This window comes from Rhinolophus hipposideros, assembly GCF_964194185.1.
Source record: "Rhinolophus hipposideros genome assembly, chromosome: 10".
In the NCBI taxonomy this organism is placed as follows: Eukaryota; Metazoa; Chordata; class Mammalia; order Chiroptera; family Rhinolophidae; genus Rhinolophus; species Rhinolophus hipposideros.
In genome coordinates this window covers 41,074,369-41,100,558 of record NC_138056.1, presented here as the reverse complement: position 1 = coordinate 41,100,558, position 26,190 = coordinate 41,074,369, and the positions used below count along the sequence as shown (strand labels likewise).

General features: G+C 39.9%; 1 protein-coding gene across 2 annotated transcripts; it reads right to left on the bottom strand.

The window, feature by feature from the left end:
* Positions 1–2,722: 2,722 nt before the first annotated feature.
* LYVE1 (lymphatic vessel endothelial hyaluronan receptor 1) lies at positions 2,723–26,190 on the bottom strand. Of its 2 annotated transcripts, none has more exons than XM_081063683.1 (6): positions 25,856–26,190; positions 19,161–19,332; positions 18,912–19,051; positions 11,661–11,960; positions 10,927–11,005; positions 2,723–4,804 (listed from the first exon to the last, which is right to left on the bottom strand). In XM_081063683.1, the coding sequence occupies exons 2-6, from the start codon at positions 19,226–19,228 to the stop codon at positions 4,618–4,620; spliced, it is 774 nt and encodes a 257-aa protein (XP_080919809.1). In that variant the 5' UTR covers positions 19,229–19,332; positions 25,856–26,190; the 3' UTR covers positions 2,723–4,617. The 2 variants fall into 2 exon arrangements, with proteins under 2 accessions (XP_080919809.1, XP_080919808.1); XM_081063682.1 differs by lacking the exon at positions 25,856–26,190 and adding an exon at positions 22,521–22,997.

The window sequence follows — 26,190 nt, the reverse complement described above, 5'->3', positions numbered from 1 at the left end:
ATATTCGTGAGTTCATACTAATATAAATAAATGATTGGATAAATTAATGAGGGAGAATGGATGAATCTTCTGTGTAGGAGAATTCCAAATAACTTATGTAGATATTCTACTTTGCAGGAGGCAGAGCATAACTCCCCTCTGCTTAAGTGCGGACTGTGCATAATGACTTCTTTCCAAAGAGTACAGTATAGGTAGAGAGAAAAAGAGTAGCTTTGCATTGGAGAAACTTGATGAAAACTACGTCAGCCAGGTGCTCAAGGTCAACATCAACAGTGACAGGGCATGTTGATAGTATGTACCCTTGATATGCTGTGATGAAAATGGCACTTTACCTCAGTGGTATTCCTCTCTTCCTCCAGTGTAATCATGAGAAAACATCAAAGAATTCCCAATTGAGGGACATTCTGCTTTGCCTGACCAGTACTCCTCAAAACGGACAAGATTATTAAGAACAAAAGAAGGCTGAGAACTGTCACAGCCAAGAGGAGCCTAAGGAGACATGATGACTAAATATAATATGGTATCTTGGATGGATCCTGGAACAGAAAAAAAAATTAAATAGAAACTAAGGAAATCAGAATAAGGTATGGATATCAGTTAATGATAATGTATCAATGTTGGTTCATTAATTGTGACAAATGTACCATACTAATTTGCTAATAGGGGAAACTGGGTGTGGGGTATATGGGAACTTTTTGTATTACCTTCACATTTCTTATTGTAAATTTAAAACTGTCATAAAATAAGTTTATTTTTAAAAAGTAAATGGCCTTCTAAATACTAAAAGGGGACATCCTAAATCACATTAGCATTGTTTGGAACCTTGGGTATTTCCCGAGGACCAAACATAGAGGAGAGTGCTCCCAGCTGATTTTAGTAATATTAAAATGCTCTTAGGTCAAAACAACCTCACATATAGACTATTATGGGGTAAACAACTACATTTTATTTACATTTTACTGGAAGATTGAACTGACAAATAATTGCTTTTCTTCTTGTTTGGAGACTTAAATCTTTTTTGGTGTGAGTGACTTATTCCTTAGTAAGAATTTATTGCAAATTATTACCATTGTCCTTAGAAACCTGTTCTTTCCTAGAGCAATTGGTTTTGCTTTGGGCCTTAGCTAAAGGTCTGGGGAAGGGCAGTAAAGTGTAGGATTCTTTGGTCTGGAAATCCGTATGATTCAATTTTGTTCAAACCAATGGATAAACTCCCACTGTATGCAAGCATGTGCTGGGCCTCAAGTCATCTGCTTTACTCCAGCTTTCTACCCTTAGAAATCAGCTTGTCCTTAGTGGAACCACATTGGCATGTTAATATTTGAGAGCGGATCTCGTCTTTATACTTCTTTACAATAAGTATACAATTTTACAGGGGACTCCTTCTCAGGACAGAGTAGAAATCTTTGAGCCAAGGAGGCAGGCATGAAGAAGAAGCATTTCTGGGCAGGGAGATCCTTTGCACTACCTGAGAATGTAATCATATGGCTGTGTCTACCTGCCTCATTTGAAGACTGGCTTTGGTAGGCTGGATTGTAGGTCTGACCTTATATTCTTCCAATTTTTCTTTGTTCAGTGGAGAATAAAGAAAATTTGACTAGGAAGAAGGCTCTCCTTGAAGCAATCTGTGACACTGATCTTCATTTTTTTACTCTGTGCAAATAAAGAGTTTAGAGGAGCTTATCTCAGATCCTTCTGAGACTTACAGTTTCTGACCATATGAACTGGACAAGGTAAATCTTTGTTGAGGTTGGTGTCTGCATCGATGAGGGGATGGTTTTCAGAGTTCTTGGGGGTTTCTATTTTTTCTTTATTATTGTAAATGGATTTATTAATAAGAAAGATTCCCTGCAGTTGACACAGGAGTTGTTTTTCTTATCTCTCCACTGTTGTTTTTGGCAAGTAACCAATTTCAAGCTCACACATTGGAATAATTTATACCCCTATATTGTTATTGGCAAAAGAAGCATGGCCGCATAGGGAAAGGAGTATGGGCTCTGCAGTCATTCTGACCTGGGATTGAATCCTATCTTGCCATTTAACTAGATCTGTGACCTCAGAGAAGTGATTTAACTCCTCTAAAAATCCAATTTTCTATTAATAGAAAATGATTGTAATAATTCTTCCCAATTAAATGGGACAACATGTGAAAATGACTTGTCATTTAGCAAGCAGGTGCTCAATAAATGTTAGCTCTGCCTCCCTCCCTCCCTTCTTCTTTTCCTCCCTCCCTTTCTCCCTTCTTCCCTTCCTTCCTTCCTTCCTTCCTTCCTTCCTTCCTTCCTTCCTTCCTTCCTTCCTTCCTTCCTTCCTTCCTTCCTTCCTTCATGATGGAAGTCACACATTTTATCAGTATGCTTGCAATTAACATTTGGACTATCTAGCGATTATGTGGTCAGGTGGGTTTTGTTTCGTTTCCTTTTCCTCCTCCTGGGTAGGGCACGTACCTGTCTAAATTAACACAAGATGATAGTATCCTAATCCATAATAGATGCCCACAAGATAGATCTAGAGTAGGGATCTGATTATTTTTCAGTATACACAGAAGGAAGACCACTACTTAGACTTTCCCCTCGTTTTCTTCTTCATTCCCCGAGAACTAGATGAGACTGATAAAGCTTAAGGACTGACAAACCAAAGTTTCAAACTCAGAGACTTCAGGACAGGCAGGTTGTAAATGAGTGAAATGAGCTGGGTGTGAAAAAAAAGGGCACCAGTATTACAAGATCGATAGAAAATGGCACCTGTATTTTGGCACGAGGGTGGAATAGAAGACTGCAAACTAGGACTGTGGTGATATGGAGACAGCATAACCTTTTAAAGGGGCCACTTCTCAGTATCAGATCATTATTTCTATGATGCAATATGGATTCTCTATCTCTAGATCTTCCCCTTTTTCAAGGGAATCCCAAAATACAAATATGCGAAATGTCTTGATTTTTAATTCTTGGCAATTAAACCAAATTTCAGATAATACTCTGTGGGTCAACCAAAAAAGACTATGCCAACCAGTTATGACCTCTGAGATCAAAGGATCATGAAGCTCTGGGTCACTTGTGAGGGGAGGAAGATATTAGCAGTCTAAGGAAGACCAGAGCGGGAGAGACAGAAAGCTAGAGAAACAAGACAAATGAGCTATCCCAAGAACTTTGAAATGGATTGGAATGTAGGACCTGAATCCCAAGAAAAGGACTGTTTTAGGTGTGTCTACTTGACCAACTTAAAAGAAAACCTACGTATGAAGCAAGAAAAGCCCCATGTGATGGGTTTACACTTGTATGTATTTCCACAACAAAAGGTGTGTCTCTTAGTTTTGCAAATTAATGGATTACTTTAATTTTTCATGAAAGGTGTAATACATCTATGTAAATAATAGAACAAAGAAGTTTTCTAAATGCTTTTATTTTTTCAGCACAAATATTTACAAATATTTCTGCACCTTTCAGGCTCTTCTTGCTGGAAAAAGGATAGATAGTGATACATTTGTTAATGACATTAAAAATGTGCTTTGGTGTGTAAAGGTAATAATGTACTTTGTAGGTATGTTAATAATAAATTAAGGTTATAATGGTTGCTTTATTTGAGAAAATAATTAATAGATTAGTCTCAGCAAAAAAATAGTTTTGGAAGTGGTTAAGCCAGGAATATCAAAACGGATAAATATTAGCTTCAGACATCATTATATGCAATCTCTTAATGAATAATATTCAATTACAGAATGTAATACCTTGCACAGCGCCTTACGTAGAGTAGGTATTCAGCAAATGTTTGTTAAATTATATTGACTTTTAACACAGTAATTTTCCACAGTAATAATTTCTATAACTCAGATAAAAATAGAAATATGTAACAGGGTTTTGTTCTATTTCTTGTAAAAGTATATTCTTCTGGAGAAAATAGCAGCAGCAGGAGAGAGAAAAGAAAGTGGATGTGTTCTAAACAGTGATTCCTACTCAAATTATTCAGAGATGAATAACTTGACCCTGTCTGTATTTACAGTCCCTGCTGACAATATGCTGTCGATATCCTTGGCCTCATTCTTTTTCTCTATTTGTTTTGGCTTTACAGAGATTAGGTCTCAAGTCACGGGAATCTCTATGGCCTTCAGTTGCTAAACTTTTCCTTCCTTCTTTTGCTCTTGCCTGTCTCAAGGAGGACATGCCAGGTGGTGTAAATGTTTTCTTTTCAGAGCAGTAGAGGGATCTGGGCTGTGGAGTCAATAAAGAAAGCCTTGGTCTCTGGTTTCGGGCTCTGAACTCACTATTGTCAGCCAGCCCAGAGGCCTCTTTACAAATGTGTTCTGATTAGCTGGTTTAGATCCTTGTGCTTTGCAAAGCTCTTTTCTCCCACTGGAATATTATTAGGACATAACCAGGTGAGAAAGGCTGTGGGAAGCTTTGGAGGTAGAAGGATAGGATCCAGAAAGGATTGCAGTAAGAAGAAGGGAATTCCCTTTGGTTACCTACATAGTCCAAAGGTAGCCTTGAGCTGATTCCAGTTAGGAAGCAAGGCTGGACTTTCTTGTTTGGTTCTTTGGCCCTTTTCATTTCCCCCTCTGGGACCAGGATATGCATCAGGAAAGAAAATCAGCCTTGGCTGTGTTCTCTCATTTCTCATCTAAACTTCAGCTTCCAGGCATCGCACTGTAGTTTTGGGTGGACTCTTGGGCTCTTCTGGCTTTTTATCAGTTATCTTTGATTCCTCATTAGGGTTGCTGTCATCGGCCTTCTCCTCCTTTACTACTTTGGTTTCAATCATTTCCTTCTGCTCATTCTTATTTGTAAAAGGGAAGGCCTTCACATACCTGTAGGCATAAACATAAAATTAGAGTGAGAGACTCCTATTTAACACATGTAAAGATAGATAATGCTTTGTCTGTGATGGCCGCATTGACACAGTACTCTGGATACCTTTATTTAAGAGAGATGTTAACACATGCACATTCAGATACATTAACGCATCTGAACCCTAATGGAATCATTAAATGGGTTAGTAAGCTCACAGGCCAAACTTTAGGCTGACCTCACAACCCTCCCACCAAAAGCAAAGAATCAAAAAGCAAATAAAGCATATACATTTTTCCCTAAATGTCAATCTTTTCTTTTTTCTTTTTTTAAAAACAATTGATAGTTTTTGATTTTTATTTTTTTAAGATTTTTATTAAAATATAGCTAACATACAATATTATATTATTTTCAGGTGTACATCATAGTTATTCAACACTTGTATACCTAAAGAAGTGATCACCATGATAAGTCCAGCAACCATCTCATACCATACTATGCCATCAAACTATTATTGACTATATTTCCTATGCTACATTACATCCCCATGTCTTATTTATTTTATACCTGGAAATTTGAACCTCTTATTCCCCTTCACCTTTCTTCCTCCATTTAAAAAAATTTCAATTACAGTTGACATTCAATATTTTATATTTATTAGGTTGGTGCAAAAGTAATTGCGGTTTAAAAAGTTAAAACAATTGCAAAAACTGCAATTGCTTTTGAACTAACCTAATATTTCAGGTGTACAGTATAGTGGTTAGACATTTATATAATTTAAAAAATGCTCTCCCTGAATAGTCTAGTACCCACCTGGCACTATATAGTTATGACCATATCATTGACTATATTCCCTATGCTTTACTTTATATCCCCATGAGTATTTTCTAACTACCAATTTGTACTTCTAAATCCCTTCACCTTTTCCACACTGTCCCCAGCCCCCTGCCATCTATCACCCCAATAAGTCTAGTACCCATCTTATACCATACATAGTTATTATAATATTATTGACTATATCCCTTATGCGATACCCTACATCCCCATGACTACTTTGTAACAACCAATTTGTACTTCTTAATCCCTTCCCCTTTTTCACCCACACCCCCAACCCCCTTCCCATCTGGCAACCATCAAAATGTTCTCTGTATCTATGTGTTTGTTTCTGCTTTGTTTGTTTGTTTATTTTGTTCTTTAGATTCCACATGTTAAGGGAAATCACATTGCATCTGTCTTTCTCTGTCTGACATGCTCTTCTCAGCACAATACCCTCCAGGTGTATCCATGCTGCCACAGATGGCAACAACCCTTTCCCTTCCATGGCTGAATAATATTCCATTGTATACCAGGGGTGCCAAAAATGTATATAAGTGGACACTTTGGTCAATGTTGCTCAAGCAGTAGTTCACCATAATCAGAAGTGTCTGGACACTGATGGTAACCACTTTGAGCACCTCTTGTAATTACAAAAGTCAAGCATGACTTGTATTCATCTTTTGTTATCAGTATATATTGAGTATTACAATTTTAATACAGTTTTCCTTTCTTTAAATGTGTATACATTTTTTTTTTTTGGCATCCTCTGTATATGTACCACCTCCTCTTTATCCATTGTTCCATTGACAAACACAGGCTGCCTCCACATTTTTGGCCATTCTAATAATGCTGCAATGAACATATGGATGCAAACATCCTCTTAAAGTAGCATTTTTGGTTTCTGCAGATAAATACCCAGAAGTGGGATTACTGGGTTCTTCTTTGTCTCTTGTGATAGCCTTTGTTTTAAACTGTATTTTGTCGGGTATACATGTTGCTACCCCAGATTTTGTTTGTTTGTGTTTTTTTTTTCATTTCCATTTTCATGACATATCTTTTTCCATCCCTTGCCCTTCCATCTATGTGTGTGTTTCAATCTGAAGTGATTCTCTTATAGGCAGCATATGTATGGGTTTTGTTTTCTTATCCATTCAACCCTCCTATGTCTTTTGATTGGATCATTTACATTGAAAATAATTGTTGATAGATATGTAGCTATTGCCATTTTGTTATTTATAATTTTGATCATTTTTTTCCATCTTAAAGAAGTCTCTCTAATATTCCTTGTAATACTGATTTGGTGGTAATAAACTCCTTTAGCTTTTTCTTGTTTGAGAAACTCTTTATCTGTCCTTCAATTTTAAATGATAGCCTTGCTGGGTAGAGTAGTCTTGGTTGTAGGTCCTTGGTTTTCACTACGTTGAATATTTTGTGCCAATCCCTTCTGGCCTGAAAAGTTTGTGTTGAAAAATCAGGTGACAGTCTTATGGGAGCTCCCTTATAAGTTACTAGTTGCCTTTCTCCTGCTGCTTTTAGGATTTTCTCTTTGTTTTTAACCTGTGTCATTCTAATTATAATGTGTTTTGGTGTGGGCCTGTTTGGGTTCATCTTGTTTGGGACTCTGTGCTTCCCAGACTTGTATTTCTATTTCCTTTGTCAGGTTAGGAAAGTTTTCAGTCATTATTTCTTCAAATAGTTTCTCAATCCCTTGCTTTCTCTCTTCTTCTGGTACCCCTATGATGCAAATGTTGTTACATTTGATGTTGTCTCAGAGGTCTCTTAAGTTATCCTCATTAAGTTTCAACCATTGAAAGAGACTTGTTTGGTACACAAGGTGGGTGAGGCAGGGTCTCAGGGAGTCACTAGAGTGGGAAGAGTTGTGGCCACCAAGTTAATGTAGATTCTGGTTTAGTGCCCGTGCTGAGCCTGAAGCTACTCAGCAAAAGTCTCAGAGCACATAAAGGCCAGTTGTTGCCCACCTGGGTCCTATCACCTCTGATAGTTTTTCCAAGAAAGAGTGCAATTCAGGCAGGGCTGGCTGCTCGTGGAAAAAGTGTCTCCACTGTTTGGATGTTGGGTAGGGTGTGTCCCAGCAGAGTCAACAGGGTGGAATGAGCAGAGCCCATCAGACCAATCAGATTCAGATTTGGCCATGGGCATGGGGCAAGGGCTCAACACAGGAAAGATAACACCAGCCTGCTGGCTTCATGGGAGAAGGACCCCTTACAGAGAAAATGCTGACTGTTCTCCAGCGATTTTCAGAAGCCATATAACTCAGTCTGCCCCCCCCCATTTCTGACACCCCTGGGTTACTGTCCCTCTGCTGGAGCCCAAAGTGCCTGGGAGTAAGAGTGTCTGTGCATGGGCCCTTTAAAAGAACATGTGGGTTTCCTGCCTCATTTGGTCCCACTCAGATGGTTGGAATCCCCACTATTTTTCACAGGCAGATGTTGTGGGGGCCCCTCTTCCTGGTACAAGTACTCCTAGCTGATGAGCCTTGTGTGGGGCTGGGGTCCTTTGTTCCTCCAGGGGGAACTTCTGCAGTGGGGATATCCCTACTGATTCTCAACCACCACACGGAGGTTTGGGGCCAGCCCATTTCAAGTCTCTGCCCCTCCTACCCATCTTGACATGGCTTTTTCTTTATATCCTTAGTTATAAAACTTCTGTTCAGCTAGACTTCAGATGGTTCTCCAGATTGATTGTTCTATAATTTAGTTGTAATTTTAATATGTTCACAGAAGGAGGCAGACACAGTGTTTATCTACTCTGTCATCTTGGCTTTCTCTCTCTCTTAAGATTTTTCCTTTGTCTTTAACCTTTGGCATTTTGATTATGATGTGTCTTGGTGTGGGCCTCTTTGGGTTCATCTTGTTTGGGACGCTGTGCACTTCCTGGGCTTGTATGTCTATTTCCTTAACCAGATTAGGGAAGTTTTCTGTCATTATTTCTTCAAATAGATTTTCAATTCTTTGCTGTCTCTCTTCTCCTTCTGGTACCGCTATATGCAATTGGTATCCTTGATGTTGTCCCAAAGGTCCCTTAAACTATCCTCATTTTTTTGGATTCTTTTTTCTTTTTGCTGTTCTGTTTGGGTGTTTTCTGCAACCTTATCTTCTAAATCATTGATTAGATCTTCTACTTCATCCAACATACTGTTGATTCCCTTTAATGTAGTTTTCATTTCAATTATTATATTTATTTCTGACTGGTTCTTTTTTATGTTTTCTATCTCTGTTTTTATGTTTCCTATCTCTTTGTTGAAGTTTTCCCTGAGATCATTGAGCATCCTTCTAACTAGCATTTTGAATGCTATATCTGATAAATTGTTTGTCTCCATTTTGTTTAGTTCTTTTCCTGGAGTCTTGTTTTATTCTTTTATTTGGGACATGTTTCTTTGTCTCCCCATTTTGGCTGCCTCCCTGTGTTTGTTTCTATGTAGTACATAGGTCTTATGTAACTCCTGGTCTTAATAGAGTAGCTATGTAGGGTTCCAGTGCTGGGAAGAGAAGTCCCCATAAGTTCTGACTGTGAAAACCAGCAGAGATTGTGGCTGAGGCTGAGTGAGACAAGACTGGCTGCAGTCCCAGGTGCTCCTCTTAAAGGGCCATGTGAGTATGTCACATGGACATACTCAATTCTCTGTCTCCTGGTCTTAATAGAGTAGCCTTATGTAGTAGGTGTCCTGGCGGGCCAAGTAGCACAGTCTCCCTGGTCACTTCCAGGTGTGTCCCTTATGTGGATTGTGTGTACCCTCCTGTTGTTAGTTGAGCCTTGGTTGCTGTTTGCATGTCAGTGAGAGGAATTGACTCTCAGGCTGATTGGTTGTGAGGACTGGCCATGACTACAGTGGAGGGATTATTGTGCAGGGGCTGAGCCCACAGAGCAGTATTAACTTTAGCTGGGCTCTGGTGTCTGTCCAGTCTTTCCTTTGGGTGTGTTGTCCTTGGAGGAAGCCAGGTGATGCTCAAGCTCAGTCCCAAGCTGGCCACTAGGTGTATGAGCTCCAGGGCCTCCTGGTAGGGGATCTGACACAAGCAAAGTTCAGCCACAGCCAGGGCAGCGTGCCCTGCCTGGGGTCACCTGGCATGAACCACAACGCAATCTGCAGATGGCTGCCACTCACGCTGGCCTTGGAGGTGCCTCGTGAGGCCAAGCTGTGAACCAAGGCTGGCTGTTGCTCATGCCTGGCTTAGGACTGCTTAGCCAGAGGTGTAAAAACATGCTGAAGCCAGAAGCTGCTTGTTTGTGTTTTGTGAACCTTTGAGAGGTTTTAGAAAAGTCCACTGCATGAGCTGTTTGTACAGAAAAGACACTGGAAGTGGCTTGGGTGGGTCAGCAGGTTGGGTGGGGCAGGTTCTCAGGGAATCACCTGGGCGAGGCAAACGAACAGTGTTAGCCAGGTTCATGGAGACTCAGATATGGCAGCCACCTGAGTCCACACACTCAGGGAAGGGGCAGGACTCAACAAAGAAGCAATGGCTTCTCCCAGTTCCTCCATCCATAGGAAAGCTGCCCCTCTAATCCTTGCCCTGAAGCCAAACAATTCAGTTTCTTCTCATATGTCCTTGGCACCTTTTGAGTTGCTGCCCCAGTGCTGGAGCTCAGAGTGAATGTGTCCATCATTGAGTAAGTCCAGGCGAGGGCCCTTTAAGAGGAGAACCTGGGACTGCAGCCATTCTTGTCTCACTCAGCCACAATCTCTGCTGGTTTTCACAGCCAGAACTTATGGGGATTTCTCTTCCCAGCACTGGAACCCTGGGCTGGGGAGCCTGATAGGGGGCTGGGACCCCTCACTCTTCCAGAGGGGGAGTGGGGGGTGGGAAGGAACACTGCAGCTAAGATATCTCTCCCAATTTTCAATAGTAACATGGGGGTGTGAGACCAGCCCATTACATGACTCTGCTCCTCCTACCAGTCTTGAGGTGGCTTTTTCTGTATGTCTTTAGTTGTAGGGCTTCAGTTCAACTAGACTTCAGTCAATTCTCAATGATGGTTGTTTTATAGTTTAGTTGTAATTTTGATGTGTTCATGAGAGGAGGCAAGCACAGCATTTATCTACTCTTGACCGGAATATTTACTTCTTGATTTTTAAAGGGACAGCCATTAACCTATATCTAAAGCCTGGATGACATGCATGTGCTGAAACAGTAGGAAAGACTGGGTTAGGTGGTAGGGAGGAGACGTCATATGAGGGAGAAAATTTAAAGTATAAGATGATTTCCATCTCCATGTTGACCAGAAAAATGCCAATAATGACCATGGAAAAAACACAAGATAAGGGAATAACAAAGATTACAAGAGTAATGAGTGCCAATAACCCCACCTTTTGACGTAGCAAACTGCGAGACCAGCTGCAGCAGCAAAGAAGAGGAGTGCAAGCACTAGCAGAGTCGTGGGAACACCTGGAGGAAACAGAGACATGGCCTGTTGGTCCACTGCTTGTACATTATTGGGCAAAATAATGATTCTTTTTTACACATGATTAAGACAACAGATATTGAAGGAGGAAAGCCTTCCCTTTGACCTCATTGGGGCCTCTTAAGGTGTTGTGCCCACATCTGCTTCTTTGCTTCTTGCCTATAGAGTCCTTGGCCTTCCCTCTCATATTCTCTCTATCTATAAGTTGCAATATGACAGAGTATATTTTCTCTCTGTGGCTTTGAGATGATAAGTTTGGAGCTAATTAAATGTAAGACATTTACTTTTAACTAAGAAAATAAACTTTTTAATCATAAGCATTTAAGGTATCTATTTTAAAAAGAACTTCTACATATCAGTAGATTGTAATTTATTTTTAAAAGTCTTTGAGTTTTAAAAGTGAAACTATTTTGTACTCATGAGTTTTAGTTTAATCACTAAGGTTTTTTAGAGACCTCAAGTTCTAAGACTTTATAAAGGTTGAGTTTGCATTAAGCTTTTACTATTTGTATTTGGCAGCTCCATATAATACTAGGCTGGAAACAGCCTAGTTTCTATGTATTGTCTGTTATATAAATGCTCGTTCACATGCACACACACACACACACACACACACAATGCACACACAGAAAGCTTTACCTCCAAACCCAACATCTTCATTCTTGAATGCTGCGTTATACTCAATATATGGTTCAGTTTCTGTAGATGTGGTGGTAGTTTCCATAAAAGCTTCTGTTATGCAAATTAGTTTTCTTTTCCGTGGAGTAGAAGTTGAAGCCAGAACAGAAGTATGTGTAGGAGAGTAAGGTACATCAGTAGATGATGATGAATATATACTGTCGTTGACAGTCACTTCTGTTGTGTATGTTTCAGTTTGAGTGTTGACTATGGGATCTTTGGTGATGATAGTTTCTGGTATGCATGAGTTAATCCGAGTATCTATTGAAGAGAGAAAAATGAAATAATAAGTCAGTACTGCAACAGCCTCTTAATTGGTCTTCCTGCCTCTAGTCTTGCTCCCCTGCAATCTCCTTGTCCTGCAGTTGAAATGTTCTTACAAAAATATAAATCTAATCAGATCACTTCCTTCCTTAGAATACTTCAGTGACTTTCTCTGCTGCATGGCATATAAGGCCGTCCATGATCTGACCCCTGCTGACATGGAAAGCCTCATGTGATCAGTCTTTCTCTCATTCCACCTGCAATATTGAAATTCCTACAGTTCTTTGATATGCTTCCTCTCACATCTCTCACAAGCTTTTGACCAGCATGCTTTCTCACCTGTAAGACTCTTTGCCCTCTCTTTATTTAGCTAACTCTTACTTGTCCTTCGAGTCTCAGATTAAACATCTCTTTCTTGGTCAGACATGATGACTAGATTGGGTCCCTAGGCATATGTTCTTATATCTCTGTTTATTTCCCTTGCCACTGTTCTCATTACACTCCTCCCCACTGGTCTGTCCCGGTCATCATGATATGTGCACTATACCTGCCACATAGTATATGCTCAATATTTGATAAATAAAGGGATGAAGGAAAAGTGAAAGGAAGAAGTAGATAGGGAGACCAAATATACTCTCGTACACACATGACACCACTTCAGGACAAAGGTCTACTAAAACCAGATTTCTTTCTGCTCATTAAGAAAAAGAGGGGAGGGTACGTTAAGGGAGAGATATAGGCTTGCTTTACAATCTGTTGAATGTGGTAGAGAGGAAACAAACATTTGTTGAGCATCTTGCTCTGAGTCAATCATAGCACTTCATTTAACGATTTTATCGAGCCCTCATTTATATAGAAGGAAACTGAAGTTCAGAGAAATTGAATGACTTGTTCAAAGTCACGGAGCTAATGGCAGCACTGCAAATATATTATAATATGACTTTGCATCTGTCTAAAATTCCTAGGTATTTGTGGCAGTAGGTAGCATCAGTTGGAATGTTAGCTATGAAGAAAAGCTTTTCCATTCATTTTTGAAATTAAATTATCAATCAAGGTCATGGATATAATACTAATGATAAAACTACACATGCATTCAGTCAGAATTTTATACTATTCATTTTACTTTGAAAATACCTCTATTCAAATAGACATCATCCTTGACTTTATCTGCCCTGAACTTTCAGCTACATTTCCCATTTTTGAGCACATGCTGAGTTCTTGCTTCAGAAAATGAAAATTTTTTAAAATATCAAGGATTGAAAAATGTACTGAGCATAATATATTGTGTTGGGAACTGAAAATATAGAGACCAAAATGGCATGGTTCCTGTTTCTGGGAAGACAGAAATACTGTACTCTGATAAGGATAGGGCAAGATGACTGGGGATTCACAGAGCATATGGCATTTGGGCAGGATGTGGAGGACTAATGTATTCATTCAACAAATATTTATTGTACTCCAACTCTGCACAGGCACTGTTCTAGGTACCAGGGAGGTGGTGCAAACAAAACAAAGTCCCTGCTTGTAAGGGGCTTGTATGCGACTGGAAAGACAGAGGTAACAAATAAGCAAGCCAGAAAATCAGAGGATGGTAAATGTTGAGAAGAAAATTGAACAGGATAAGGATTAAACTGGAAGGGGTGGGGGGCAGGAGACAGAGAGCTCTGGATAGGGTGATAAGAGAAAATCTCATTGGGGAGGTGATACTTAAGCTAAGATCTGAATGATGAAATGTAGCCAGTCATTGAAGATCTAGGGCAAAAGCATTGCAAGTAAAGAGAACAGGATGTTCAAGAGACCAAAGTGTAATGAAAGCATGTTTGATGGAGGGAAAAAAAAGTCCGCATGGCAGGAACAGAGGAGTACATCTAGTATGGTATAGAGGAAGGGATGGAATGTCCCAGTCAATAGGAATAGCATGATCAAAGAATCCAGAAGGTTGAAAGTGTAGTTATGTTAGAAAAATGAGAAGGGGCACAATATGGCTGGAGAGTAAGATGTGTGTATGATTGGGAGCATGAAAGACTACAAGCAAGAGATGAGACTGGGAAGATTGTTTGGAGCCAGAGTATTGAGACTTGTGATTGCCATGTTAAAGAATTTGGAATTTATTCTGTAAGAAAAGGAATTTTTGACTTAGGTCCACAAACCTCCCTACTGATATACAAAAGTCCTCATCTATGCCCACTTTTACGTGAAAAAGTCTTCCTAGTTTATTTACATCACATTCTCAAATAGGAAGTTATCCAGGTCTTTGAGGTAGAGGAGTAACATCATTATTAGTGGAGGTGTGTGAAGGATGAAATACTGAAGGGAGAGACTACAATCCAGTAGTAAAGAAAGAAATGATTACAACTGCTCAGAAATGGGTGAATCCAGAAGAGTCTGGAATCCTAGAGTTTAGATCTTAGAGATCTTTTAGGGAAAAGTGATTCTCAACCCTAGCCATGGGTTACACTCATCTGGGGAGCTTTAAAAAAATATGGATGCCTGGGACACACCCCAGGCCTGTATTATTGATGTCATCACCATGGGAAAGTGCTACATGGAAGTAACATGATTTAAGATTTAAATCCTGGCTCTTTCCCTCATTGACTATGACCACAGCATGGTACACTCTAACCATCAGCTACTTCTCCTGAAAAGTAGAAATGATACACTAGTGTCCTTTTGCTGAGGATTTAATGAGATAGTAAACATGTAGGACTTAGCACAACGTATGGGCAGAATAGATAAGATCTGTAAGAAATAGTTTCCTTTGCCTCTCTGTACATTAAGAATAGCCGAGAAGGCCACTGTGTGAGGGAGCAGCAACAGTCTGGTCCCATGATCCCTAACTGGTTAAGGGCACAGTATATCTGACTTGGAAGTATTAGGACCTGGCTCTCCTTCCCCTTCAATCTATAAATATGATTTCTCTAGAATGTGCTGGTACGCTGATAGATATTAAACAGAGTGGGGTTGGAGTCTCAGAGGAAAGTTAAGAGTAGAGCATATAGGAGGGCTTCCTGGAGAAGATGGCCTTGAGATTTGAATAGAGTAGGAGTTAGCCAGGTGACGAAGAGGATGGGTACCGTGGCAGAGGGAACAGCATAGGACAGATGGTGCATGCGGAGCTTTCAAAGAATTTTGGTTTGATCCCCAAAGCTCACAAAGATAGCAATTGGAAAGATAAATTGGATAAGGTTGGGGGTCAGGGTTAAAGTTACTCTGATCCCCAGACCTCACAAGGTAGTAATAAAAACGGAAGTTGCAAAACCAAAGAAACATGAGGTAACTTTAGGATTAGCATTAGGATGAGGGTTAGGGTAACTCTGATCCTCACAAAAGTGGCAAACAGAAGCAGGTGAACCTAATTTATTTCAAGTCGATAATATAGTGACACAATTCACTTTTGTATACAATTCTCTGACAGTACATCTTTAGAGGGATATCTTTTAAGGTAAAAGAAACACAAAGAAATCTTAAATTCCACTCAGTAGATTTATTATTCCTAATAATGTTGGTTTTGTAATTTTGAAACTATTATAGAATAAGAAATTATATTCATATTATTTATTGGAAATTAAGATGTTCCATATGAGAGAAAAGCAATACAAATAAAACAAAGTAAGGAAAAACTTGAATTGTTAAATTTGAGTTAGAAATATCAAAAGAAATCCATAACTTTACAACATATATGTATGTATGCATGCATATGTGTACACAGAGGGTGTCAAAAAATGTATACACATTTTCAGAAAGGAAAACCGTATTAAAATTGTAATACTCAATATATACCGATAACAAAAGATGAATACAAGTCACGTTTAACTTCTGCAATTACAAGAAGTGCTCAAAGTGGTTACCATCAGCGTCCAGAAACTTCTGATTATGGCAAACTGCTGCTTGAGCAACGTTGACCAAAGTGTCCACTTGTATACATGTTTTTGGCACCCCTGGTATATACAGAGGGTGCCAAAAAATATATATACACATTTTAAGAAAGGAAAAAACTGTATTAAAAAAACTGTAATACTCAATATATACCGACAACAAAAGATGAATACAAGTCATGTGTACACATTTTTTGGCACCCCCCCATATACATATGTTTGTGTTGGGGGAAATCATCGGGAGGATATGACCGTCAGTTGACCCGAGAGCTGGACCTGGGCAACTGGAAGCTTCTCACCCCCTCACCATCCTTGGAAAGTGCTTTCTGCTTTCCTTTCCTGGGCTAGAAGCTGCCCAAGGACAAAGCCCTGAGATAGTAAGGTGCTATGGAGACCATGTAGATGGTGTATGTGACTGAGCCCGGTTAAGGTCTCCTGTGAACACGAGTGAGCCCAGTTAGGGCCTCTATAGAAACTTTTCAAATCTAGCAGGCAATGAGGAAATCTACTCATTTTGAAGCTGCCCAAGGCAAGCCTCATAGTAAATTTCCTTGTTTATTAAACCTGCCATCTACCAATCTGGTCTGCCTCTTTTCTTAGTCTCTCCCTGCCCTTTGCATACAGGGGCCAGTTTCAGATTATACCTCAGAAGCTCCTAAGGTTGCAAATGAATAGTATAGATATAGATATGGGGCTATATATATCCTTTTTAGTGGATAGCTAGGAAATATATGTATTGATATATTTTACTGTATATATTAAATACATATTAATTATATATATTTTTAGCTGTCTACTAAAAGGACTGAGAAGCAATGAAACCTCCAATAGTAATGAGAACAACTTGCATTCAGATCTTGGTTTCTAATTAACATTCTCCATTAAAATGAACCAGGGCTCCTTGGAGAAATAAATGGCTGATAACATGTTTGGGACAGAAAAAGTACAGAGTGAGCCTGCGACATGTTATTATGCCAGAAAGTAAGGAATTGCTCAAATACTAATGGGATTAAGGACAAAAGTCAACTAGAGGGGGTTCCCACTTGCCAAATTTGGGACAATTTGAGCATCAAAAAAAAATGTAAAATTGATTGTAATATGTTGAACATAGAGAATAAGTAAAATGCCATGTATCTATGATAGTATAAGAGGGAGGAGAGAGAGAGAGAGAGAGAGAGTGTGTGTGTGTGTGTGTGTGTGTGTGTGTGTGTGTGTGTCTGGAAAGAGAGAGAGAGAGAGAGAGAGAGAGAGAGAGAGATTCTTCTTTATCAAAGATGCCAGCTAACGTAGTAAGAATAGATTTAGCAAATAACTTTTTTTCTACACCCCCCATATAAAAACTGGTTCCAGCAAGGATCACTAATGGCTTCTTAAATTCTTAGGTAAAAGATAGTTGGGGGTCAGAATATTTGCATAGTGCCAAAATATCAATTACCTACTGTCTAAAATATAGATTACCTACTTATTGCAAAAGGGAAAACATCTTCACGAGTTCATTAGAGAGGTCTAGCAGTTACTACCTTACTCAAATGATCAAAATTAGCGTATTAATAGTGGGACATACTGACATTAAGTACCTTTTGTTGGGATGTGATCCAAAATGTATGATATCATCTATGAAGTATTTTTGCCAAAAATATCAAACATGTATTTAATTAAGCCTCTAGACCTAACTTTAAGTATATAAGAAATACAGGGGATAGACGTACAAGTTAAATGAAACCATGGGGAAACTCACAAGTCTAAGTCCTCTTCCCCTGGCTCCTTTGTGTTGACTCTAGAGGACTGGTTATCCTATCATCACATTGAGAGCTGGCAGGAAGGCCAGGCAGTTAAAATGCGTGGCCATTGACAGGCACGGGTCGGCTAAAGAATAAGCAGGCATGTGAAGCACCAATTCTCCAGCCAAAGATGATAGGCTGAAGAGGCAGAGGAGAGGATGATGGTGAAAAAAAATGTTGTCAGAAGCTTTCTGTTACAGTCTTGACTCTTCACCTACTGACTGTAGGACTTAGAACAAACCAAATCTCCATTCTGAGCTAGAGTAATTTCATCCATGAAGTGAGGGGTGGGGACAAAGTGCCTTTCAGAGCCTTTGCTATGCCAAAGCCCCTGGCTCACTGAACTGCTTAGACCCCGTGCTGCCTTTGGGAAACATAATGTTCCTGAGGCATGATGCACATTTATCTCTTGGATCTTACGGATGATTTTGGAATCTAACCTCGTATCTGACCACTTAGCTGTCTGACCTTTAGAAGGTCAGATTTTTGAGTATGTGGGAAGAAATAAGCAAGCATGAAGAGTGAAGAGTAATAAATCAGACAGAGGTTCTTATGACAAACTGAGAACAAGTATTTAGTAAAAGAAAAACCTTTCTGAGAAAGTATGTTAAACTTTGAGTAGGCAAAGCACTTTAGCTAAGCCAACCAAGGTGTCCAAGCAAGGTTAAAGGATGACTGTGTGACTATGGGCAAATCAATTCTACTTTCTAGCTTTAACTCCTTCTTTCCTAAAATGGAGATCGGGTCTTGCTCTGAAAAATGTCAAATATAGCATCTGAATTTCCTCTCCTGTAAAACAATGTAGGAGAGTGGAAAGAGCATGTTTTTAGACTAAGACCTACCTATGATTGAATCTTTATCGTAATGAGGTCTTAAACACCCGTACTTACATCCTCTGAGCTAAGTCCTTTCCTGTAAGATAGGGATGATAAAGCATACCTCATGGGGAGATTGTCAAGTTTCAGTGAGATAATTTAGTACATTGCTTTGTCCATAGTGAATGTTTCCTTTCCTTCTTCTTGTTTATCTTATAGGATGGAGTGGGAGAGATAATGGAGCCTCCTGGGATGCCCTCTCCTTCTGTTGCCATTCAACCATATTATCCCAAACTTTTCCTCTGAGGGGCATGCTATCCCCTCCAGCCTGGTCACAGAATCAGTCTTGGGATGATTAAATGGCCACGACTATGATTGCTTCTGCTGCTGCTCAGGGTCACTCTTCTCAGACACATCATAGAGCTAGAGAAACCCAGAGAAAACATACCACATGGAGAGACTGCAGATCTGACTTACCAGATGAGTTGTGACAGTAGGCCTTGTACTTTTGGCTGAGTAAATTTCTCCAAACCAGGACGCCCACCCCATTCTTTCCACACTTGGGGTTTGGGGAAATCCGAGGGATGACTAAGAACTTATCTGCAACCCATCCATAGCTGTAACAGAATACACATTAGCTGAATGGATACATTTATCTCTATGGCTGAGCAAGAACACAGAGCCCAACGAGCTCCAGCCATGTTTGTGAATCCAGTTGTTTCTCACCTGCAAGTCTCAAAGTAGGATCTCCATGCCGCCTCAACCTGGTCTTTACTCGCCAAAGTTAGTCCCATCAGCCTGCAGGCCTCCTCGGCTTCTGTGAAATTCAACTGCTCAGCTGTCTTTTTGGCCAATAGGGTGACCCCCACAATTCTGCACGGAGCTGAGATGGCAAGCTCTGCAAAGGAATCACATAGATCCTCAGTGTGCTGCTGTCCTTGCTCATTCCCCTTCCTAGCAGAACACTATGGTCTTGATACAGCAAGTTGAGGTCATCTTGACTGGGATTGAAGTTCAGAAATAGCAGGACACAGGCCAGATGTTTCCCACCAGAACATCCTGCTGGGTTAGGTGGGTGCTTGGTTTGACCCAATCTGTATTTCTCATCAGATCCGAGTCCACTGCATTAAGGTTCCTTGTTCATTCCATGGAGGCTTCAGCTACCAGTTCTTGGGGTGGGGTCTAGGTGACGCTGCAAACTTTTTGGAGTTTATAAAATGAAGGGCCTGAGACTTTGAGAAAGATAGATGTCAGGTCTGTGGTTAATAGAATAGTTAGCAATACTCCAAATCAATGTGGGTTGGGGACACCGCTGTTTCTGAAATGGGCTAAATAATGTTGCACTTGGTAGAACCTAAGAGCTTTCTCAGTCCCAGGTCTTCTCTGACCAGTAGGGGGCAGGCTTACTCAGAAGTTCCTGGAGGAGGTGGGCAGTAAACCTTACATGGCAGATAAGCTAAATAAAGGAAGTAGAATTTTAGAGTCAGACCTGGATTTGAATCTGGCCTAAGTTCTGTGACCTTAGGCTGGTTACTTCATCTCTTTGAACCTCAGTTCCCAATAGAGAGTAACAATATCTATCGTATAAGGTAGTGAGAGTTAAATGAGTTAATTCAAACAAAAATGCTTAGCATAGTGCCTGCTATGCAGTATGTACTCTATAAATCGTAAGTATTATTATTATGTTATCTTTAAGGCATTTTGGTTTTAGTCTTCTAATAGTCTCCCTGGGAAAGTTGAGGCAGTCGAACAGTTAAGACGTGAATATTTTACTCAAAATCTAATGAATCTGAGGATCCTATTGATCCCTTCCTCTGAGTGCTGAGATTTATAGACCTGTATGAAATTGAGAGTTGCATTTCATTCAGGTACATTATTCCTATTAGGCTTTATCCACAAACGTCCATAAAAGGGCATTTCAATCTCCCAAGCTTGCACACAGATCTGGGCATCGGATGCCCAGTCAAATACTTTGACCGCTTTCTAGGTTGGTATTTAAATGAAGTTCCTTCTTGAAAACACAGAAGGAGAATTTCTAAGTCCTCCATGTGACCTTGCTGTGCTCTGAAGCAGGGGGCTGTGAGCAGGGATTTATATATGATGTACAATGCCAGGGGTGCCAAAAAATGTATACAAGTGGACACTTTGGTCAACATTGCTCAAGCAGTAGTTCGCCGTAATCATAAGTGTCTGGATGCTGATGGGAACCACTTTGAGCACCTCTTGTAATTGCAAAAGTCAAACATGACTTGTATTCATCTTTTGTTATCGGTATATATTGATATTACAATTTTAAGAGTTTTTTTCCTTTCTTAAAATGTGTATACATTTTTTTGGCACCCTCTGTATTTGTGGATGGTCTTGTTTGTTTCCAGATCCTGCTCTCACCAAAAGAGAGACCAGAGAACCAATACTCCAATATGACAAAACAGCCTCTTATGAATATGTGCACTAATACTAATACCCACACCAACACTGACGTAAATGCTAATATGATTATTAATTCCAACTTCTGTAATCTGTTAATGCTACCTTGTGCCAAACCCTGTCTCTTTTAACACAAAATTGAGGCTCGAAGAGATTTAGTATCTTTGGGGTACAAATCCAATTATGACAGACTCTAAAATCCCAATTCTTAACTAGGACACTGTTCTGCTTCCCACTGTACCAGGGGAAAGATGAACACACACAGACACACACAGACACACACACACACACACACACACACACTCACACACACACACACCCCCTAGAGCTGCACTCTTGGAACACACCATTTGTCCTAGAATTTGACTCATCTAGCCCAGGAGCTTGCTATTGCTCAAACCTCGTATGGTTGCTTCTTTGGGAATACTTGCAAGTTTATTAATTACACTGTAAAGTGGTCTTGATACTCTCTCATCATACCTCACTTTTACTCTAAATATTAATACTATGAGTAATGATAGACCTATTCGTAATAGATTCAGCTTTGACTATTTCTTCTGTTGTTAACTGGGTGTGGGATCTCAGTCAAGTTACCATTCTCATCTGTAAAATGGGGATGGTTTTATCTTCTTCACAGAATTTTTGTCAGAATCAAATTAGATACTTGTACCTAGCAGAGACTGGGTCCGTAGTAGTCAGTCAACAAACATTAGTCAATTTTAAGCTTTACTATTTCATTTAAGGACAAAAGAAAAGGAGCTGGTATCCAAGGGCTACCCCAGGAATCTTTAGATTTTTCAGGAAACAATAGGCATAATAGAAATAGTATATGCTTAGGAATCACACAGAGCTGAATTAAAACCCAAGCTTTATTATTCACTGCCTATATGATATTAGGCAAGTCACTTGGCCTCACTGAACCTGTTTCTTCGTCTATAAAATGTCTTCTTGAGATATTCTCAAGCACAGGAACACACAATTTTCCTTTCATAGTGCTCAGATTTCCATTTTCCCAGTGCTGTAATGAGTGATTTGTGGGTTACAATTTTTGCCTACGATGCAGAGTGAGGTTACCATTTAGCCATCTCAAAAGCCAAGAAATAATTTCAAATCATTCCTTTGGTAGAGAGCTGATGGCTAATTTTCAAACCTATACTTTCACAAATTCTTTTCAGTTAGTTTGCTATTTACTGCACATTTAAAAACGTATGCATTCCATGAATAATATAGTAAAATTGAAATTAAAATTACTATATTGGTATTTCCAAAAATATAAAATAGGACAATATTCTGTGAAAGTTAGCCATTTTTCCCAGGCTTAGTGATTGCTTAAAAATTTTCACAGTCATGATTTCTTCTTCAGTAAAACACTTAAAAACAAGTGATCTCTCCTCAATGTTTTGTTTCAAAATATTATCGTTAAAAATAGTCCATAACCAAAAATAAAAGTCAAGATAACAAAAAGGTAAAAATGAATAATTTTGGTGAAGTTGACAATATACTGAAAACATTTCTGGCAGACGAATACTACCAATTAGATCTGTTGATATTGAGGATTGCTCCCCACTCCCAGCAATCCACAGTCAAGAACCTAGTAGTCTTAGGACAGGTTTTAAGATCTTGCCTTGCCTCAGGTTGGCATTCTGCTGAGAAACCTACCTTCTACCCGGAGAGAGCCTTGGACCAGGAGCCTTGTGGTCCAGATGGAGGCAAGAAGCAACACCAGGCTGAAGCACTTGGCCATTGTGCCAACCTCTTCAGAGACAGAGAAGCACCTCAGACAGCCACAGGCAGTAACAAAAGCATGCAATCACCAGTCTGGATGGAGACTTCTGGAAATATGTTGGGGCCCCCACTGTTTCACTTCATAACTGAGACATCCGGATTTCCCTGCTTTCAAGCTTCTAACAAGGTCGCTGGGGGAAATGAGTGATGTCCCTTGATTGGCCAGGCTGTGTTTTGTGGATGGCTTTCTGGAAAATTTAGCTAATGCTGACTCAGAAAACACAGAAATGAGGAAGGCAGATAGCACAGTGTGAACTGCTGAAGGTTTGCCCAATTCCCATATTCCCTGCCATTGCCCACCGCCCCCACCAGCTCAGTTCTCACACATTCATTGTTACTGCCTGTAGAGCCCATGCGTTTATATATGCCTGGGAATGTCTCTGTCTCTAAAGGAGATTGAGCACGGATTGCGCTTTTCCTCACACAATCAGTGGGCCTTTTTCCAGCTGCATATTCTTGTGATTTGTGGGGGAACGAGGCTAAAGCTCAGGAAAGCAAATGCCCATTTAAATACCAAGGACAGAGTCTTCATGCCTCCCTTTGGGACCTCTTTTATACATTTAAATTTTCTACACCACTACAGGTGATTCCTTCTTCAAAGAAACCAGACACATAAAAAAATTCATATTGAAAAACATGACTGGGGGGCGATTTACAACATTAGTCATTTTACGAAAGGGTTTTTGACTTTACAACAGAAATCTCTACAGGGGTCCTTTATATAATAACTCTTTAATAACTTCTTTTATAGACCAAATAAATTCTCTGATAGACCAAAAGTCAATTTAGACTTCCCCTTTGTCATTTGACGAATGTGAGGTTTATCTGTACTGTGTATGAGCAGACTGTACTTTCTGTTTTCCCAGCTGGATTTTCAGTGGTTTGTCCTCCATAGTAATTATGGAATTCTGACTTGAGAGCAATGCCTTGAGCAAAGGTTGATGAATTTTCTCCAAAATAAATGTCATTTATAGGAATAGTGTATGGATAACTAGTTCTCTTCCGTACAAAGGGTATCCATCATAAGTTAGATATCTGTACAGAAAATACCAATAATGAAAGGAGAATCTGCTCTGCACAAACACAGGGAAATTCTAAGAGACCATGGGATAGCCCTTACGTATCTCCAATATCTAAATATCTTAATATCTTTAGACCTCCTTTCTTCGGTGAGCACAAACACCAGGCTATGGGTCCATCAGAAACATATATAACTATCACCACAAAACCAGGTCACCAGGAAGGCAGGAATCATGTCTTCTTCATCATTATCCTTAACACCCAGCATCATGCCTGAAAAAGAGCTGGTCTTTAAGCGTTTGCTCAAGTATTACAAAAAGAAAGAAGGTAGGAAGACAGGAGGTGGGAAATGAATCACAGAAAGCAAAGCTTTGGATGGGAGAAATAGCTTATGAAAAATGAGAAGCTTGACCTAAATTTTGGAAACATCTCCCTAGAAGGGGAGTTATTAGATAAAAGTAGTCTGCATGACCGTCCTGGTACTTGATAATGAGCTTCTGGAAGGGGAAATAATCTTATTTTTTGGATATCCCTATTGAGAGAAGTTAAGCCACCACTGGAATGTGATAGGAAATGCTTGATGGGAACTTGTTGCCTCTCTTGTTAAGCATAATTGTGCTCAGTTTGCACTTCCAGGCCTCTCACCTGAGATAAGTTTCTGAAGAATTTATTGCCAAAAGCTTAACCCTAAAGTGGAGAGCTATGAAGAAAATATTGCCAGATAATCTCTCATCACCATTTTGAGAAACAGTGGGTATGGAAAAAGAACTAGCAGCAGCACTGTCCACTTCTAAAATAACAGCTCGTGCTGTAATCAAGGAGAACCTATACTTTTAAAACATTGTAGAATTAGAAGGGAAAATTTGAAAAGTTAAATGAAAATGAAGATGACAACAAGTTTCAAAAGAGAGCAGAAAAAACGCAATATCCTGGCCAGTTTTCTTGTTCCCTGGATATGGAACACATGAGTGAAAGTGATATTTACTCTGATGCATGCAAATAACGATTTAAATAGAATAGAAATTTTGAAATGTGGCATCAAATAAGGTAATATGGTACAACCCAGAGTCCTGGACTGAAGGTAATATCTTAAATTTTAGTTTAAGGTCTAACACTAATTATCTGTGTGACCTTGAGCAAGTCACTTAACTTCTCTGAGCCTCGGTTTTATCATCTGTCAACTAAGGGAGTTGAATTATATGAATTTAAAAGTAGCGTAGAAATATAATTCTACAGTACTGATATTACAGGGATTAGTTGTTTTCTAAAATACATAAATAGGCAAATGTATTAGTCACTGTATTCTAACTATTATAACAAACAATCCCAAATCTCATTGCCTTAACAAACTAAAAGTTTATTTCTCTCATGTTACAACCCAATGGCTGACGATGGTGCTGGTGATGGTGGTAGTGGTAGTGTACGTGTGTTGGGGGGAGGGATTTTGCTCCACACAATTATTCAGAGACCCTGTAGCTGTACCATCACCCAGTACCTCAACCTCCCACCTCTCCTTCCCAAGATCTTCTACATTGAGCCAGCAACCAAGGGAAGGGAGTGTGGAGGACTGTGCTGGAGACAGCTGTAGTGGCTGGGCCTGGGAAGTGACTATGTGACTTTCACCCATACCCCATTGGACAGATGTTCCCATCTAACTGCAAAGGAGTCTGGGAAGTGTAATCTAACTGTGTGCTCCAGAGCAAAAGGAAAAATGGTTTGGTGAACACAGCAGTTCTTGTCACAGTTTACCTTCGTGATCTCCCAATTTCGGGTTCACTATTCCTACCACACATGGAATACAGTCACTCTGTTCTCAAGGGAGACAATCTAAGGTCCCATCCAGCTCAAAGTCATGATCTCTGAATTACGTTCAGTCTTCCCTATCAGGTCCAGCTGTGGCACTTTGTGCTCTAGTAACCTATGAACTAAAAAAGTTTTATGCTGCGCCCTCACTCCTCCCCCGCCCCCCGCCACATACACATGTAATGGTGAAGCAGGATCTGGACAACCTCAATACAAACTGCTATGTGTAAAGGAGAGGAATAGGAGACACAGCAGTCACTCAGCCATAGGAGTTCTGGAATACCAATGAGGACACATTATAAAAGCCACCATATCAGCTTTCTATTGCTGTATAACAAATTATTCCAGAATTAATGACCTAGAACAATACCCATTTGTTAGCTCACCGCTGTGTAAGTCAGAAGTCTGGCTGGGCCCCGCTGGATCCTCTGCTCTGAGTCTCACAAGACTGAAATCAAGTCTCTGGCCAGACTGGGCTCTCACCTAGAGGCTCTGGGGAAGAATCCATTTCCACGCTTATTTAGGTTGGTGGCAGAATTCATTCCCTTGAGGTTGTAGGCATGAGGTCCCCATTTTCTTCTGGCTGTCAGCTGTGGCCCCTTCTCTGCTCCTAGAGGCAGCCTACATTTCTTTTCATGCAGCCCACTTCATTTTCAAAGCAGCAATAAAAATTTGAGTCCTTCTCACACCTCTAATTTCTCTGACTTCCACTTCTACCACT